Below are 16,370 nucleotides of genomic sequence, written 5' to 3' on the forward strand. Positions count from 1 at the left end.
CTAGGGTGTGTCTTCTACCAGAACACCCCCCAACACCGTATTTTGCCTTTACTTACCATTTATTTTGCATTGCCCTTTTTGTGACTGCATTCTGAGGAGAAGTATCCAGACCTGTGGGTGTTTGGTCAGGTTTCATTAATATATTGGCTCTCTATGGAATTCTCTTGTTTCTGTTTGTCTGTAGTGTGTGGACCAAATATAATCATGATTCATGGATTAAATATGCATTTATTTAATTTACTCATGGGGTAAACAGAGACATAAAACTTCTCATAGCTCCAGGCAGTCTTGACTTCTGCATTGAACTTTGTTAGGAGCTTTGTTCCCTTTTTTATGTGAATAATCTTTGGGCATGTAATTATGAGGCTGCTGACTGGTGTGCACAGTAAAAAGAAAATCAAGCAAAACACAATTTTCAGGTTAATGAACCTCTTCTGCAATTAAAGAAAAACTTTTCCCCCCAATGCAATTTCACAGAGATCCTGGTAGAAATGATGCTCCTTTTGGGTCATTTGAAACTCTTGTGGCAAAATAAGTTTTTTACTTTTTTCTTCCTTCAAAATGTTAGATTGACTACACTAACAAAGGTGATGCTGATGTCTATTTTGAAACATTGCACTGTGAGACAACTGTCTTGAATTATTAGAATATTATTGTAGCAATGCTACCAACATTGTTGCAATATTGAGAAACATGGTTTTTCCACAGCAGCTGCACCTCGAATGAGGTTGAAAAGTGAATTGTACTTTAATAATTATGGCTACAGGGAAGCTTACGTGAGTTTTTTTGTTTTGTTTTGTTTTGTTTTGTTTTATTTATCTTTGCTTATTTGTATTTCTAAGTTATCTACAATTGAAAGAAAGCATCACTTCCAACAGACTAAACAACAACAACAAAAACTTTTAAAAATGATGGAATCAGTCCTAAAAGTTTGGAAAACTGGGGTTGGATCCTGCTCAGGTCTGAACAACCATGATTAAATGACTTCTCCCTTCTGAATCATAGCTATTTCTTATGAATTCAGTTAGATCATCTCTGTTCTACTTACTCCAAGGGTTCTCATGACTCAGAATAGGAGATAAAGTAAACAGATGCTGCTGCTGATAAAGTTGAATATCCCTATCCAAAATACTTGGGACCAGAAGTATTTCAGATTATGGATTGCTTTCAAATTTTGGAATATTTGCATATAGATTATGAAATGATCTAAAATGAAATTTATTTATGTTTCAGATACACCTTATGCACATAGCTTGAAGGTAACTCGTATACAACATGTTTAGGGTCCCAGTGTTTTTACTGTGCTGTATCACATGAGGTCATGTTTAGGGTCCCAGTGTTTTTACTGTGCTGTATCACATGAGGTCAGGCATGGAAGTTTCCACTTAAGTTACCATGTTGGTGCTCAGAAAGATTTGGATTTTGGAAGATTGCAGTTTTTGGATTTTCAGATTAGGGATACTCAACCTATACTGAGATTATAGTGATGAAAAAAATAAGGTAAGAGTAGGAAATCTGATCATGATGAGTGACACAAGACCTTTGGGTCATGAGGATGATAGATTACTTAAAATCATGGTACTGAGCATTCCTTTCTTCTGGAAAAATCTTGTTTTGTATCATTCCCTAAAGATCAGAGCTCAGAAACTGGCAATCAGCACTCAGCACTTACATGTGTGTGACTCACCCAGGGCTAGCCTACATAGCGTTTTTAAAAATATGAAACTCACTTCCTTAGCCAAAGGGCTTTAAAAAAAAATGGAACATAGATAAGGATGAGGAGAAGATTCTTTGTGGTTCTCTATTCATTGGACTGGGAAAGTAGTTGTTCCCTTCACTAAGTCTGTGGTCATTCTACCTGGACGGTACACTCACTGGCAGGGCCTGCCTGACCCCAGTAGATGCTGAGTCTGGATCCCCGTTGTAGTTGTATAAGATCGATTTGTCTTTCACAAACTCTACATAAGGTTTTTTTTTTTTTTTCATAAAAATTACTGAGTCATCACAGAATCACTGAGGACACTGTAGTTTCTCACCAATTCTTAATTAAAAAGGCACTTGGGTAACTTGGGTAGGGCCTTGTAGCAAGCTGGTTAAATTGCCACTAGGGAGGCCGGTATACCATTTCAGAGTGCTTGCTCAAGCCCTGGCTACTCTGTTTCTGTTCCAGCTTCCTGCTAATGTACCTAGAAAGGCAGAAGATGATGGTCCAAGTATGTGGGTCCCTGCACCCACATGGAAGACCCAGCTGGAGTTCCAGGTTCCTGGCTTTGGCCTGATCCAGCACTAGCTCTTGTGGGAGTTAGGGATTAAGTCAGTAGATGGAAGATCTCTTTTTTCCCCCCTCACCTTCCCCTTTCTCTGTCACTCTGCCTTTAAAATAAATAAATAATTCTTTTGGGGGGCTGGTATTGTGGTACAATAGGTTAAGCTACTGCTTGTGATGCTGGCATCCTATATTAAAGTGCCAGTTTGAGTCCCAGCTGCTGTTTTTGATCTAGCCAATGCCCCTGGGAAGGCAGTGGAAGATGGCCCAAGTACAGGTGTTCTTGTCACCTATGTGGGATATGAGGATGGAATTCCTGTCTCCTGGCCTCAGCATGACCCAGTCCTGGGTGTTGTGGCCATTTGGGGAGTGAAGGGGCTAGCACTGTGGCATAGCAGGTAAAGCCACTACCTGGGACTCTGGCATCCCATATGGGCACTGGTTTGTGTTCCAGCTGCTCCACTTCTGATCTAGCTCCCTGCTACTGGCCTGGGAAAGTAGAGATGATGGAACAAGTACTTGGGCCCCTGCCACCCAGCTTGGAGACCTGGATGTAGCTTCTGGCTCCAGGCTTCTGCCTGGCCCAACCCCAGCTGTTGTGGCCATCTAGGGAGTGAATCAGCAGATGGAAAATCTCACTCTCTGTCTTTTCCTCCCCATAACTCTTTCAAACAAAAATAAATTTATTTATTTAAAATAAGTTTTAAATTAATTAAATTTTAAAATAGATTATAATTAATAATAAATTAATTGAATTTTAAAATAAATTTATTTATTTAAAAAAGATTTATTTATTTAAAAGTCAGAGTGACACAGACCATGTGCTGGTTCACTCCCTAGTTGGCCACAAAGACCAGACCTGTGCCAATCTGAAGCCAGGAGCCAGGAGCCTCCTCCAGGTCTCCTACTTGGGTGTAGGGGCCCAACCACACAGGCCATCCTCCACTGCTTTCCCAGGCCATAGCAGAGAGCTGGATTGGAAGTGGTGCAGCTGGGACTCAAACTGATGCCCACATGGGATGCTGAGACTGTAGGCAGCTGCTTTACCCACTACGCCACAGTGCTGGCCCCAAATAAATCTTAAAAAAAAAAACATCATCACTTTCTCCATTTCTATCTCTGTCGCTCTTTAAAATAAATAAATAAATATATACACACACACACATATATATATGGCTGTCTATATCTTTTAAAAAGTCATTTTTTTAAAGAAGCCATTTGTATTTATTTGTTGAATATCATATCAAGGGCTGTATTGAAAAACCAGGCTTTAGTATGTGAAAACATTTCTGACAGTGACTGCCCACCGAAGAACACCTTTCAAGCTGTCCTTGCTTGCTTTTGTTAGGGGTATCTTGGGAAATGTCTTAAGTGTTATCTTAAATGAGTCAATAGAGACCACGATTTTGTTTGATGACCAAATAATTGTTTCTGTTCTTCATCTTGACTTCACCACTAACATGTGAAAGAATTTCATTAACTCTTGCATGAATTATTTAGTAAATATGGTGAGTAGGTTTGCATTTGTGAATAGAAGTTTAGCTTGAAACTGGTGTCCAGGCTTTGAAAGATGGGTAGAGATGTGTAATGCAGGGTCCTATGCACTCAAACCTCCATATAAAGTATAAAGAGATTGTCTTAACTTACTGGTGTGGTTTATCAGTATTTATTCCAAATATACATAAAAGCTAAACTTCTTACTGTATTGACATACTTATCCATAACTCTTTGAAGACATGTAACTTTAGAAACTTTCTGGTTGAGGCAGACACTGTGGCTCACTATGTCAAGCCACTGCTTGGGATACCCACATCACCCACAGGAGTGTCTGCATTGGAGACCTGCCTCTGCTTTCCATCCAGCTTCCTGCTAATACACTTGGGATGAAGCAAATGCTGTTCTAAGTACTTGAGTTCCTGCCACCAGCATGGGAGATCTGGATGAAGCTCTGGGTTCCTGGCTTTAGCCTGGTCCAATCCCAGCCATTGTGAGCATTTGGGGAGTGAACCAGAGGATGGAAGATCTCTCTCTTTCTCTCTCTTTTTTAAAGATTTATTTATTTATTTGGAAGTCAGAGTTATACAGAGAGAGAAGGAGCGGCAGAGAGAGACAGAGTCTTCCGTCTGCTGGTTCACTCCCCATTTGGCTGCAATAGCTAGAGCTGTGCCTATCCGATGCCAGGAGTCAGGAGCTTCCTCCAGTCTCCCACGTGGGTGCAGGGGTCCAAGGGCTTGGGCCATTTTTTACTGCTTTCCCAGGCCATAGCAGAGAGCTGGATCAGAAGTGGAGCAGCCAGGACTCGAACCAGAGTCCATATGGGTTGCCAGCACTGCAGGCAGCAGCTTTACCCACTATGCCACAGGGCCAGCCCCGGAAGATCTCTCTTTTTCAATATCTCATTCACTCACTCTCTGTAATTCTGTGTTTCAAAAAAAAGAAAGAAAAAAATATTTGTATAAAATGGAATTAAAAGATAAATTTATGTAAGAACCTCCTGTTTTGAAAGAACTCTTTGAAATCTTAAAATATATCATTTCTACACTGAATGAACATTTCTGGCCTTGCATATACAATGTCCTACTTTCTTGTGTGTGCCATATTGCATGTATGCACCATAATTTAAAATTGCAACTCAGATAAAATAGATTTTTCTACAGTAAAACCAGAGACATTAATAGTATTATATTCTCTCATGCAAATGAGCTTGGGAAGAAAATAACTGATTTTGCATGATGAAAAGAATCTAGATTCCTTTTGTGCTTCCTGAAATAGTTAATAAATAAGTGACTACTCACCGTTCCCTCAACACATAATTGAATAACTAGAAGATTCTTTTAATCAGCAAAGGAGTTATCAGTTTTGGTTTGTTTTTCCTCTAAACTGGTACTCTACCCTTCTAAAATGTTAGCTATGTAGTTCTCTACCTTCTATCTTCGAGAAAATTGTTTAGTAAAAGCACACAAAAAGCTAAAGATGTGTTTCCTTATCCTTTTTCAGTGTAATTATGGTTTTTCTCAGGAGTTTCTTGCTTATAAGGGAAAATGATGTTCTTTGGTTTTGTTTACAACAAAAAACCATGAGTTTCCAGCAGGAAATGAATGAAGGTTGTTGTTTCTCAATGTTGAAAACATTTTTGTTTTTTTGCTGAAAGTGAGAGATTGAGGGGGATCAGAGAAGTCCTGTTGTTCATCTAATTTTATGTAAGTCCAGATCTGAATTCTTTGGTAATGGACAGAGAAAAGTAAACTTTGAGAAGCCACATGTTCATTTGTTGAATATGTAGAATTAGAGGTCCTATTGAAAACTTAGGATTTGGGATGTGAAAGCATTTCTGGTGATTGTTGAACGAAATGGTTTTCAAGGTGGTCTTATTTGCATCTCTAATCCTTTCTTAAGCTTCCTTAAAATATTTTAGTTTTCTTTGAGATTTTCCATGAATATTAGTTGGGAGTATGACTAAAAACAAAATAGGCAGGGCAAGAAAATAGTCCTCTTATTTTTATTGAGATAATTTATGTACTATAGAATTCATGTGTAAAAGTCAGTAGTTTCTAGAATACTCATATTAACAGCTTGTGCAACAAAAAAAATCACAATCTAATTCCAGAAAGAAACCCTACGCCTTTTAGCTCAGTATTTCCCTCTTCCCCCAGTCCCAAGAAACCACTAATTTTCTCTATGAATTTGCCTGTTCTGGGAAGTTAATTCATATCAGTGGAATTATACAATAATTTTTGTGTCTGGCCTCTTACTTACCACAAGTTTTCCAGCTTGATCTATGTTGATGGTTACTTCTTTGAATTCGCTTAAGAACATCCTCTGAAGCAATGGCAGCACAATTTTGCTATGAAGGAAAAGAAGTACGTATTAACTTGTTCTTGAGCATGAAGATCACACTTCCATTCAACAAATACATATGGAGCACCTACACAGGCTAGGACTGCTCCACAATTTGGGGGCCAGGTGTGTCACATAAACTAGTAAATAGGCATCCCAAATAATGTTACATAGTAATAAATGTTATATTTATTTATATGTTAGTTAAATTTTGTCAAGGAAAAATGAAACCAAATGCGTGGATAGGAAGTGTCAGGGCTATTGTTTATTTGTTTGTTTATTTATTTCCAAATCAGAGCTACAGAGAGACAGGGGAGAGAGAGAGAGAGAGAGAGAGAGAGAGAGAGAGAGACCTTCCATTTGCTGGTTCATTCCCAAAATGGCAGCAATGGCCGGGGGTGGGCCAGGCGGAAGCCAGGAGCCAGGAGCTTTTCTTCTGGGTTTCCAACGTGGGTACTTGGGCCATCTTGTGATGCTTTCCCAGGTGCACCAGCAGGAAGCTAGGTCAGAAGCAGAGCAGCCAGGACTTGAACTGGTGCCTAATAATAGATGTTGGCCATATAGTGCTGGCCCCAAAGCTATTATTTTAGAGAAAGTGATCAAGGAAAGAATGTGTGAGGAGGTAACATTTGAGGTGAGATCCAAATGGAGGGAGGGATTAGTTCTTGAAAAACCACTTCATGCAGAGGGGACAGCAAGTGCAAAGGCCCTGAGGCAGGACTCATTTGGTGTGTTGGTTGACCAGGTGTCAGTGAGAGGAATGAGGAGGTAGAGGTGAGTTAAGGGCAATACTAATAAGTATCTCTACTTCTACACTTGTTGAAAATTTCCCATGACATATTTTTAACAGAAATCAGTTTTAAGATATAGCCTAGCCAAGTGGACATGTAGCACAGCAGTTAAGACTCCACTTTGAACACCCATATCCCCATCAAGTCCCTAAGTTTCAGTCCAAGATATACTTCCAATTCCAGTTTCTTGCGAATGCCTACCTGGGAGGCAACAGATGATGGTAACTCCTCATGTCATTAGCTCCCAGTTGCTTCTCAAATACCTGCAAGAGGCAGGGCTGGATCAGGCTCAAGCCAGGAGCCAGGAACTCCATCCAGGTCTCCTAAATGGATGGCAGTGGAAGGGATCCAAGTTCTTAAGCCATTGTCTGCTGCCTCCCAGGCTGCTCATTAGCAGGAAGCTGGCTTAGAAGCAGAGGTGGGACTTGATTCAAGCCACTCAGAAATGTGATGCACGTGTCCCAAGCTGAGGCTGAACCTGCTCTGCCATAATGCCAACCCGTTTCTTTTTTTTAAAACAAGATGTTTGCTCAGATCAGCCTCTAAATAAAGTTTACACATTACAATTGGTTAATACATGAAGAAAGTAGGTCCTCTGTCCTGTAGTTTCCCATGGTATTTTTAAAAATGATTTATTTATTTTATTTGAAAGGTAGAATGAGAGAGAGAGAGAGAGGCTGAGAGAGAGAGATTGAAAGAATTATCTTCCAGCCAAAGTCAGGAGCCTGGAACTCTGTCCAGGACTCCCACACGGGAAGCAGGGGCCCAAGCACTTGGGCCATCTTTTGCTGCCTTCCCATGCACATTAGCAGGGAGCTGGATTAGAAGCAGAGCTGTCAGGGCTCAAATTGGTACTCTGGTATGGGATGCTAGGATGCTGGCATTTCACCACAACACCGGCCCCCACAGACTGGATTTTGCTGATATTTGCTGTTATTTAACACACCTCTCTGTTCTCTGTAATCCCAGGAAATTGGTGACCAGATTTTGACGTGGGTTTCATTTTGGTAAGAAAACAAAAATGGATAAAAATCATAGTGATGTCCCTTGCACAGAGGCCATAGGTCAGGTGACTTATTAATGTTCCTTTGTGATGTTAACAGCTACTAGTGATTTTTGTCTAGATTGCTTCACTAGGGTGCAAAGTGGCAGCATTCTATCCGTTCTTCATGATTAAGGTTGACAACATGGAAACAAAGCCGCTTTCCTTTATCAACTGTTTGGTTGTACTGAGGCCCATGTCACTTAGGAAAGCCAAGCTGAGCTTTCTCCCTCCTGTCTCTTCACTTGAAATTTTTTACTTATTTATTTGGGTGGGGAAGGAGCTTTCCCTTTCCCGTCCACTGGCTCACTCCCCAGAAGTCCTCAAGGACTTGCTGGGCAGCTTCCCATGTGGATGGCAGAAACCCATGGACTTGAACCACCCAGGCTACTTAGTAGGGTCTGCATGAGCAAGAAGCTAGAGTCAGGAGCCAAGCTGGAACTGAACGCAGACATTGTGAAGGGGGATGCAAGTGTCTTAAGTGCTAAACGTCACTTCCGGATCTGTTCACTCTTGGGAGGGCTTTGTCTGAGAACTCCTGTGGTTGTAAGGGATACATGGATCGTGCCTTTAACGCATTTCACTGTAGATCATCCTACTTCCAGATTCAGGCTGAACATGAGTAGATTTACAGCTAAATGGGAATATAGGATTTAGTGCTCACACCCTCGAAAAGGACTGCACTGGGACATTTTCAAACATTCCACAAGCAGCTACCCAGTGTTCAGCTGCATTTCACAAAAGCTTGTAAAATATTAAACTCTTTTCTGAAAGGTAATCAGTTGAATAATTTATAAAGCCAAGGTTCAAGTAAGTGCAAGTCCTGTGCCAGCAAGCGTCCAGTGCCATTCTCTTCAAGGAAATGCCACAGAGGGACACTGGCTTTGCCATTGAATGGATGGATCCATGGGATACAGGAGCTTGAGCGAGTTACTGCACATACACCGACTAGGTAAGAGAATCTGAAATGTCAGCAAATATTCGAAAACATTATACATCTCTAAAACAACAGAAAATAGAAGTCGACTGAGAGAAAGTCTCCTTTTTATTCCTGCGCTTGGAGCCGGGGATGAGGTAAGGAATGCTGCAGACTGCCAGACATTGTTAATTATGAAGCAATCGCTGTGTCAAGAATGTGCCATCTGAGATTCTCTGAGCAGTGGTAATTGATCAGCTTAAGGCTACAGTACTTTTTACCCAAGACCAGAGCTAAACCTGCCATTGCTCCCCTGATAGTATAATGGGGGGAATGAGACAAAAATGCTCTCTAAATTGACTAGAAACCATAACATACCTCGACATCTCCTGTTAGTACTGTTAAACTTAGCCCTCTGCCTCAACCTGCCCCCTTCTCCCAGATTGAGTCAGTTACTGCCCTATCCCTAGCTTGGCTCCCAGCCTTTCTGGAGTCCTTTTATCCTATAGCTGTTAGATTTTTTTTTTTTTTTTTTTTGACAGGCAGAGTGGATAGTGAGAGAGAGAGAGACAGAGACAGAGAGAAAGGTCTTCCTTTGTCGTTGGTTCACCCTCCAATGGCCGTGGCCGGCGCACCCCGCTGATCCGATGGCAGGAGCCAGGTGCTTCTCCTGGTCTCCCATGGGGTGCAGGGCCCAAGCACTTGGGCCATCCTCCACTGCACTCCCTGGCCACAGCAGAGAGCTGGCCTGGAAGAGGGGCAACTGGGACAGAATCCGGTGCCCTGACCGGACTAGAACCTGGTGTGCCGGCGCCACAGGCAGAGGATGAGCCTAGTGAGCCGCGGTGCTGGCGAGCTGTTAGATCTTTTCAGACAGCACTGGTACATGCTTGCCAGTTCAGTGGTCATCAAAATGATTTCCAACTCACAGAGAAACAAGCATAAATGCTGCAATATGTACCCCTATCCCCTAAGTTTCATGGGAACGGGCTGGTTAGAAAGTATGAAAATTGAGATGTCAGGAAATAGAGTACAAATAGTTGAAATACAAAAAAGAGTTTACAAAGGATGGCTATGATTGTATGTTAACGTGGTCTTAATTATATTACGCATAAGATAAGTTCTATGGTCAATCTCATTAGAATTGCATTTTTGGGGGGCTGGTACTATAGCGCAGCAGGTTAAAGCCCAGGTCTGCATCGTCAGCAAAAAAAAATTGCATTTTTACAAACTTTATTGAAGGGTAACACATATACAGAAAAGTAAGATTTACATTTTTAAGGTAATTAAATAGTGTCACACGGCCATGAGTGCTTTATTAGTTTCTGTTGTGACCCAAAACGCAGCTAGAATAGTTAACTCATGTGATGGAAAAAATCTCAGGTTTTTTTTTTTTTTTTTTTTTTTTTTTTGACAGGCAGAATTAGACAGTGAGAGAGACAGAGAGAAAGGTCTTCCTTCCGTTGGTTCACCCCTCAAATGGCTGCTGCAGCCTGCGTGCTGCACTGATCCGAAGCCAGGAGCCAGGTGCCTCCCCCTGGTCTCCCATGCAGGTGCAGGGCCCAAGGACCTGGGCCATCCTCCACTGCACTCCCAGGCCACAGCAGAGAGCTGGACTGGAAGAGGAGCAACTGGGACAGAATCTGGCCCCCTGACTGGGACTAGAACCTGGGGTGCTGGCACCACAGGCTGAGGATTAGCCAAGTGAGCCGCGGCGCTGGCCCCCAGGTTTTTTTTTTTTAAGATTTATTTATTGGGGTCAGTGCTGTGACATAGTGGGTAAATCTGCCACCTGCAGGGACAGCATCCCATATGGGTGCTGGTTAGCATCCCTTCTGCTTCACTTTTGATCCAGATCTCTGCTGTGGCCTGGAAAAGCAGTAGAAGATGGCCCAAGACTTGGGCCCCTGCACCCACTTGGGAGACCGGAAGAAGCTCCTGGCTCCTGGTTTCAGATCAGTGCAGCTCTGGCCATTACGGCCAACTGAGAATGAACCAGCAGATGGAAGACCTCTCTCTCTCTCTCTCTCTCTCTCTCTCTCTCTCTCTCTCTCTCTTCCTCCCCTTCTCTCTCTGCATAACTCTGCCTTTATTTGAATGGCAGAGTTACAGAGAGACAGAGGCAGTGAGAGAGAGAGTCTTCCATTCGCTGGTTCATTCTCCAGAAGGCCGAAGCCAGGAGCAAGGAGCCAGGAGCTTCTTTCAAGTCTCCCATCTGGGTGTGGGGCGCAAGGACTTGGGCCATCTTCTACTGCTTTCCCAGGCCATAGCAGAGGGCTGGATCAGAAGTGGAGCAGCTGGGACTTGAACAAGTGCCCATATGGGATGCTGGCACTGCAGGTGGCAGCTTTACCTGCTAAGACACAGCGCTGGCCCAAACCCAGTTTTAAAGTTATATTAAGTTCAGTGTGGTGTGTTGTATCAGACCTAGTTCTGAGTAATGACTAGGACAGTGGCCCATGTGTTTTATATAACTGCTGAGCAACTTGACAAGTTAAAGATGAAGTTCAAATGCGACCTTCAAGCCTATGTTTCTATTCACTTTATATATGCGTATATGCAGCTGATGCTGCTCTCAAAAACCATGTGAACTACAAAGAATAAGAAAAATTTGCAGCAGAGTTGGCATGGATTCAATTTCTGAGCCAGAGATTAAAATATGTTTATAGACACTATTATTGGCAACTCTGTTATCAGTCATTTCCTTCGGGAATTATTGTGAGAGGACTTCAAAAAGCTCACAGAAAATGGAATTAAAAATAAGTTTATTACTGGGCTGGCACTGCGGCTCAGTAGGCTAATTCTCCGCCTGCGGCACTGGCACCCAGGGTTCTAGTCCCAGTCGGGGCGCCGGATTCTGTCCCGGTTGCCCCTCTTCCAGGCCAGCTCTCTGCTGTGGCCAGGGAGTGCAGTGGAGGATGGCCCAAGTCCTTGGGCCCTGCACCCCATGGGAGACCAGGAGAAGAACCTGGCTCCTGCCTTTGGATCAGTGCGGTGCGCCTGCCGGCCGCAGCGTGCCAGCTGCGGCGGCCATTGGAGGGTGAACCAATGGCAAAGGAAGACCTTTCTCTCTGTCTCTCTCTCACACTGTCTAACTCTGCCTGTCAAAAAAAAAGTTTATTATAGTACAAAAATTTTTGAAATCCAGGCATGGCTTCTTCATAATACACATTTCCACAAATTTTTAAAAGGATCCTCATATATTAATGGAACATAATTTTATGCCCTGACTATTCATTAAATAGTTTTGGGTCCATGGACTTAAAATACCATAGAACTATAAATATTAATATATGAAAATTATTATGAAACATTTTATGATATTTTCCCAGATGAGAATTATTTAATAAACTGTTTCCTAATCACTAACTTAGTGTGGCCTAGTAAAGGGTTAAAAAAGGCTGGAAGTTAGTCATTGTTTTCTCTAAATTAAAAATGATATGAATTCAAAAAATTACTTATCATGTACATCATATAAGATGCTATACTCTGTGGAGAATGCAAACATCAATTATGAAGAATCTCTGCCCTTAGGGAGTTGATGAATTTTCTGGTAAGATGATGAGGCATGCATACAGATCATATAAAACAAAGACAGTAAACACACTACAAGTGGGTAGGAATAAAGTACTTTTGGAATTTGGAAGAACCTGAGGTCAGGTCCATACGGGAGCTCAGAGATGATGTCATAGTGAAGACGGAAAGTGAGTGGAGTCTGAAAGAATGGGTAAGATTTCTGCAACTACAGATGCGGTTAAAATTACTCCCAGGAGGCAGAGACGGGCACTAACAGAGGTAGTATAGGTCAAAGCTCATTTAGAGACTGCAGGCTTTCCGTGTCCATAGGGAAATACAGTTGAAAATAGGTAAACTAGGGGCCGGCATCGTGGCGTAGCAGGTTAAGCTGGTGCCTGTGATGTCAGCTTCCCATATGGGTGCAGGGTTCAAGTCCAGGTTGCTCGGCTTCCTATCCGGATCGTTGCTAATGCAGAGGAATAATGCAGAAGATAACCCAAATGCTTGGGCCCCTTGCACCCAAATGGGAAACGGGGATGGAGCTCCTGGCTCTGGCTTTGGCCCTGGGGCCCAGCTCTGGCAGTTGCAGCCATTTGGGGAGTGAATCAGTGGATGGAAAGTTTGTCTCTGTCTCTCCCTCTTTCTCTGTAACTCTGCCTTTCAAACAAATAAACCTTAAAAAAAAAAGATAAACTAGAGCTAAGTTATTTTCTTTTATTCAGTAATGCAACCACTTATGTATTCAGCAAATAGTTCTGAGTATCTATTTAGTGCAGGTTTTGTGCCAGGTGTTAGTAACCCAAAGAGCCTTTGTAATATGTAAACACTAAAAAAAAATTCTGAAATCAAGGATGAATTATCAATCACTGATAGGCAAATTAATCTGTGGCAATAAGACACACTTTTACTACTGCAACATAGAACATGGGACTTAATGTTGCGGGAAAAGAGTGGTATTTTCACAGTATGCTTTTTGTCAATTCAATTGTTTCTCACCAAACCATTAGAATGAAAATGAAGAGCTAATGTTTTAGCTTTGAGAGCTGTATTTTTAATGATAGTCTTGCAGGCAAGGTGATGACATATAAGGCTCCATTTTATAACGTTTGGTTGATGCAACAGTTTTGTGTTAGCATGCATCAAATGAAAAAAGAAAAACGGATTTAAGAGAGAAATAGATTTTGATTTGTTTTGGACCAAAGGGTTCCTCTGCTGAAAAAGAATCGCTTCAAGTTTCCTTTAAATAGTTGGCTTTCGTTGCAGTTAAAAATGATCGCAGAATTTTTACAACAACCCGCCCTGAGACACCTGTACTCGAACTTTGTCCATCAAAACAATGTGTTTTCTATCAAGCTAGGACTTGCATATCTAAGACACGCTCCGTGCAGCGCTAGCGGCGGGGGTGGGGTGGCGGGGAAGGTGCTGGGGTGGCAGCCAGGAGGGCACTTTCCCTTTCTCTTAATCAAAACTTTGCAGCCGCCAGCCCAGACTCACCTTCCCGCTCGAGCTCCCCGCACGGCCAACACTCCCGCGGCTCTCGGTCCACCGGAGCTCCGCAGCAACCCACCTCTCTTCCCGCCCTCTCCGCCTCCACCTGCGCCGCGCGCCCACCCAGGAACGCCGCCCGGCAGCCCGCGGCCCGCACGCCCCGTCGCGGCTCAGGGCTCCGGGGCATGCGCGCTGCGGCGCCATCGCCCTCCCCCACGCCTTCCCGCGGCAGAGTTATGCCAAGTATGTGAGGAGCTGGCTAGGGCCAACGCCGGTCATGGGGAGCTGCTGCCGCCGTCTCCGCGAGCACAACTTTGTCGGCAGCGGGGCTCCGACTTCTCCCCGCGGAGGCGCGGGGCTTAGCAGCTAAGGCGGAGGGGGATGGCCGACCCGCTGAGGAGGACGCTGTCCAGGCTCCGGGGAAAGCGGGGTCCCCGTGGCGCCGGGGGGCTCGGGCTCCTGGCGGCTGCTGCAGCCAGGGTGGCGGCCTCCTCGGCTGCGGAAGGGAACGCCTGGGGTGCCCGGGGCTCGCTCCCACGCGAGCCTGTAGGCGGAGCGGGGCCGCGCCTAGACCAGCTCCCGCCGTCGCCTGAGGCGCGGGTCCCCGGAGGGCGCCCGGAGCAGTCGGGGGCGCCCGGGCCTCGGCCGCACGGCGGGCAGGAGGCAGCCACCCGGGGCCGAGGGCTCGCTCGCGCCTCTCTGCACGCCCCGCCGGGCTCCGAGGGCAGCGGAGAGGAGGCGGAGGACGAGGACGACTACGATGCCGACTACTACGAGAACCTGCCCGGCGGCTCCCAGCCCGCGCCCGAGCCCGAGCCTGAAGGGTCGGAGGCGGAGCGACGGCCCCCGCCTCCCCTGGCGGCGGGCTCCTCCCCGGGGGCGGAGGGCGGCCGCCTGGAGACCGGCAGGCTGCAGACCCAGTTGCGAGAGGCCTATTATCTGCTGATCCAGGCCATGCACGACCTGCCCCCGGGCTCGGGCACGCGGCGGGGCGGCGGGGACTTGGCGGGTCGCGGCTGCCCCGCGGGAGCCCGGGCTCCGGGCCAGCCCCCTTCCCCCCGCAGCGCTGCGGACTGCGGAGCTTGCGCCGGAGACTGGGAGCTGGGAGAAGGCGGCTGCCCTCGGCAGCAGGTGTCCCCGCCCCGGCCGCCTCCGAGGGACCCGGGGGGAGACCAGCTGCGCACTCCTCGGATGCTGCTGTCCCGCTGCAGAAGCCTCGAGAGCCTGCGGGTGCGTGCGAAGCCGCCTCCCTTCCAGCGGTGGCCGAGCGACAGCTGGATCAGGTGCGGCGCACGCTGGGACCGGGACGAGCCCCCGCCACGTGGAGACAGGATGGACGGCTGGAGCGGGGGCAGCGCCGGGGCCGGGGCGCCCACCGGCCTCCTGCCGCCCGGCTCCGAGGGCCCCGGCCGCTCCCCGGGAAACCCTCTGAGGGATCCTGCGGGGTCCTCGGTGATGCGCCACGGCACGGGAGAGCGCCAGGAGGGGCCCCCTTTCCTCAAGCCGCCCGCAGTGACAGTGAAGAAACTGCAGAAGTGGATGTACAAAGGGCGCCTGCTGTCCCTGGGGATGAAGGGTCGCGCCCGTGGGACACCCTCCAAAGGCACGGGAGCGCAGGCAGCCGCCCCAAATCGGGGCGCTTTGAAAGTGCGAGAGAGCCACGTCCTCTCGGTGCCTCCAGACCAAAGAATAACGCTGACAGGTAGGATAATTTGCAGTCCGAGTACTACCGCCGCGAGGCTGTGTTTACCAACTGGGCTTCGCTCCTGGGAGCCAAGACAGGTCTCGGTGACCGTGCCAAAGTCAGTGTCATGGAAGTGGCAGCTTACAGCGCTTTCGAGGTTATTTAGGATATTGCATTCACTCGTTTTGCATATTTTTTTTCTTTCTTCTTCTTCTTCTTTTTGAAGGCAATGCATGAAGAACTGGGAGTTTTGTTTCTTTGCTAAGAGTCAGCGTGCCTGTTCTCGAAATACAGCAATGAGTAAAGGTTAACTTCAGCACACACTTTTAGCAGGTTTACAGATGGGCGGTGCTGCCTTGATTTTATTTATTTTATTTTATTTTTTTGTATTTTCTGTAGCTCTAGGCAAAACCGGAGACTTTTGTGGAGTTCGTGAATTTGAATCTGATCCAAGGTAGATTTTACAGGCTTCATAAACTGTCATTTTACTTATTACACTTTTTTTTTTCCTTCTCCCTCCCTGGCAGGAGCACACACAGACAACCTCCCTTCCCAACCCAAACCCATAAGTAGCATTTCTTTTTAATTGAGTAGATTTAACATGCTCCTTCTCTCCACCTCCCTTCATCTCCTCAAAAAAAAAAAAAAAAAAAAAGCAACGTGATTTTTATTGTGGAAAATCAGGGATTCCAGTATTTTAATAGCAAGAAACAGTGCCTCTCGTGTTCTTTTTTAAAAAGTGCAGACACTTAGAAAGTCATTTGTGAATTTTAGAGAAACTCCTTTTAGAAGTAAATTATTTTTAAAAGTGTATATTTTTGTAATAGGAA

General features: G+C 45.3%; 1 protein-coding gene across 3 annotated transcripts in view; it reads left to right on the forward strand.

Annotated features, from left to right (window-relative positions):
- Positions 1 to 14,100: 14,100 nt before the first annotated feature.
- The window catches only part of SYDE2 (synapse defective Rho GTPase homolog 2), a 63,619-nt gene continuing 61,349 nt past the window's right edge, over positions 14,101 to 16,370 (forward strand). For 2 of the 3 annotated variants that reach the window (XM_070078145.1, XM_051856300.2), the window contains exon 1: positions 14,102 to 15,558. In XM_070078145.1, the coding sequence (XP_069934246.1) occupies positions 14,238 to 15,558 (1,321 nt within the window). In that variant the 5' untranslated portion in view covers positions 14,102 to 14,237. Of the gene's footprint in view, positions 15,559 to 16,370 lie in introns of all 3 variants that reach the window. The other variant, XM_051856301.2, reaches the window with a different exon arrangement.

The sequence above is a fragment of the Oryctolagus cuniculus genome, chromosome 7 (genome assembly GCF_964237555.1).
Source record: "Oryctolagus cuniculus chromosome 7, mOryCun1.1, whole genome shotgun sequence".
NCBI lineage: Eukaryota > Metazoa > Chordata > Mammalia > Lagomorpha > Leporidae > Oryctolagus > Oryctolagus cuniculus.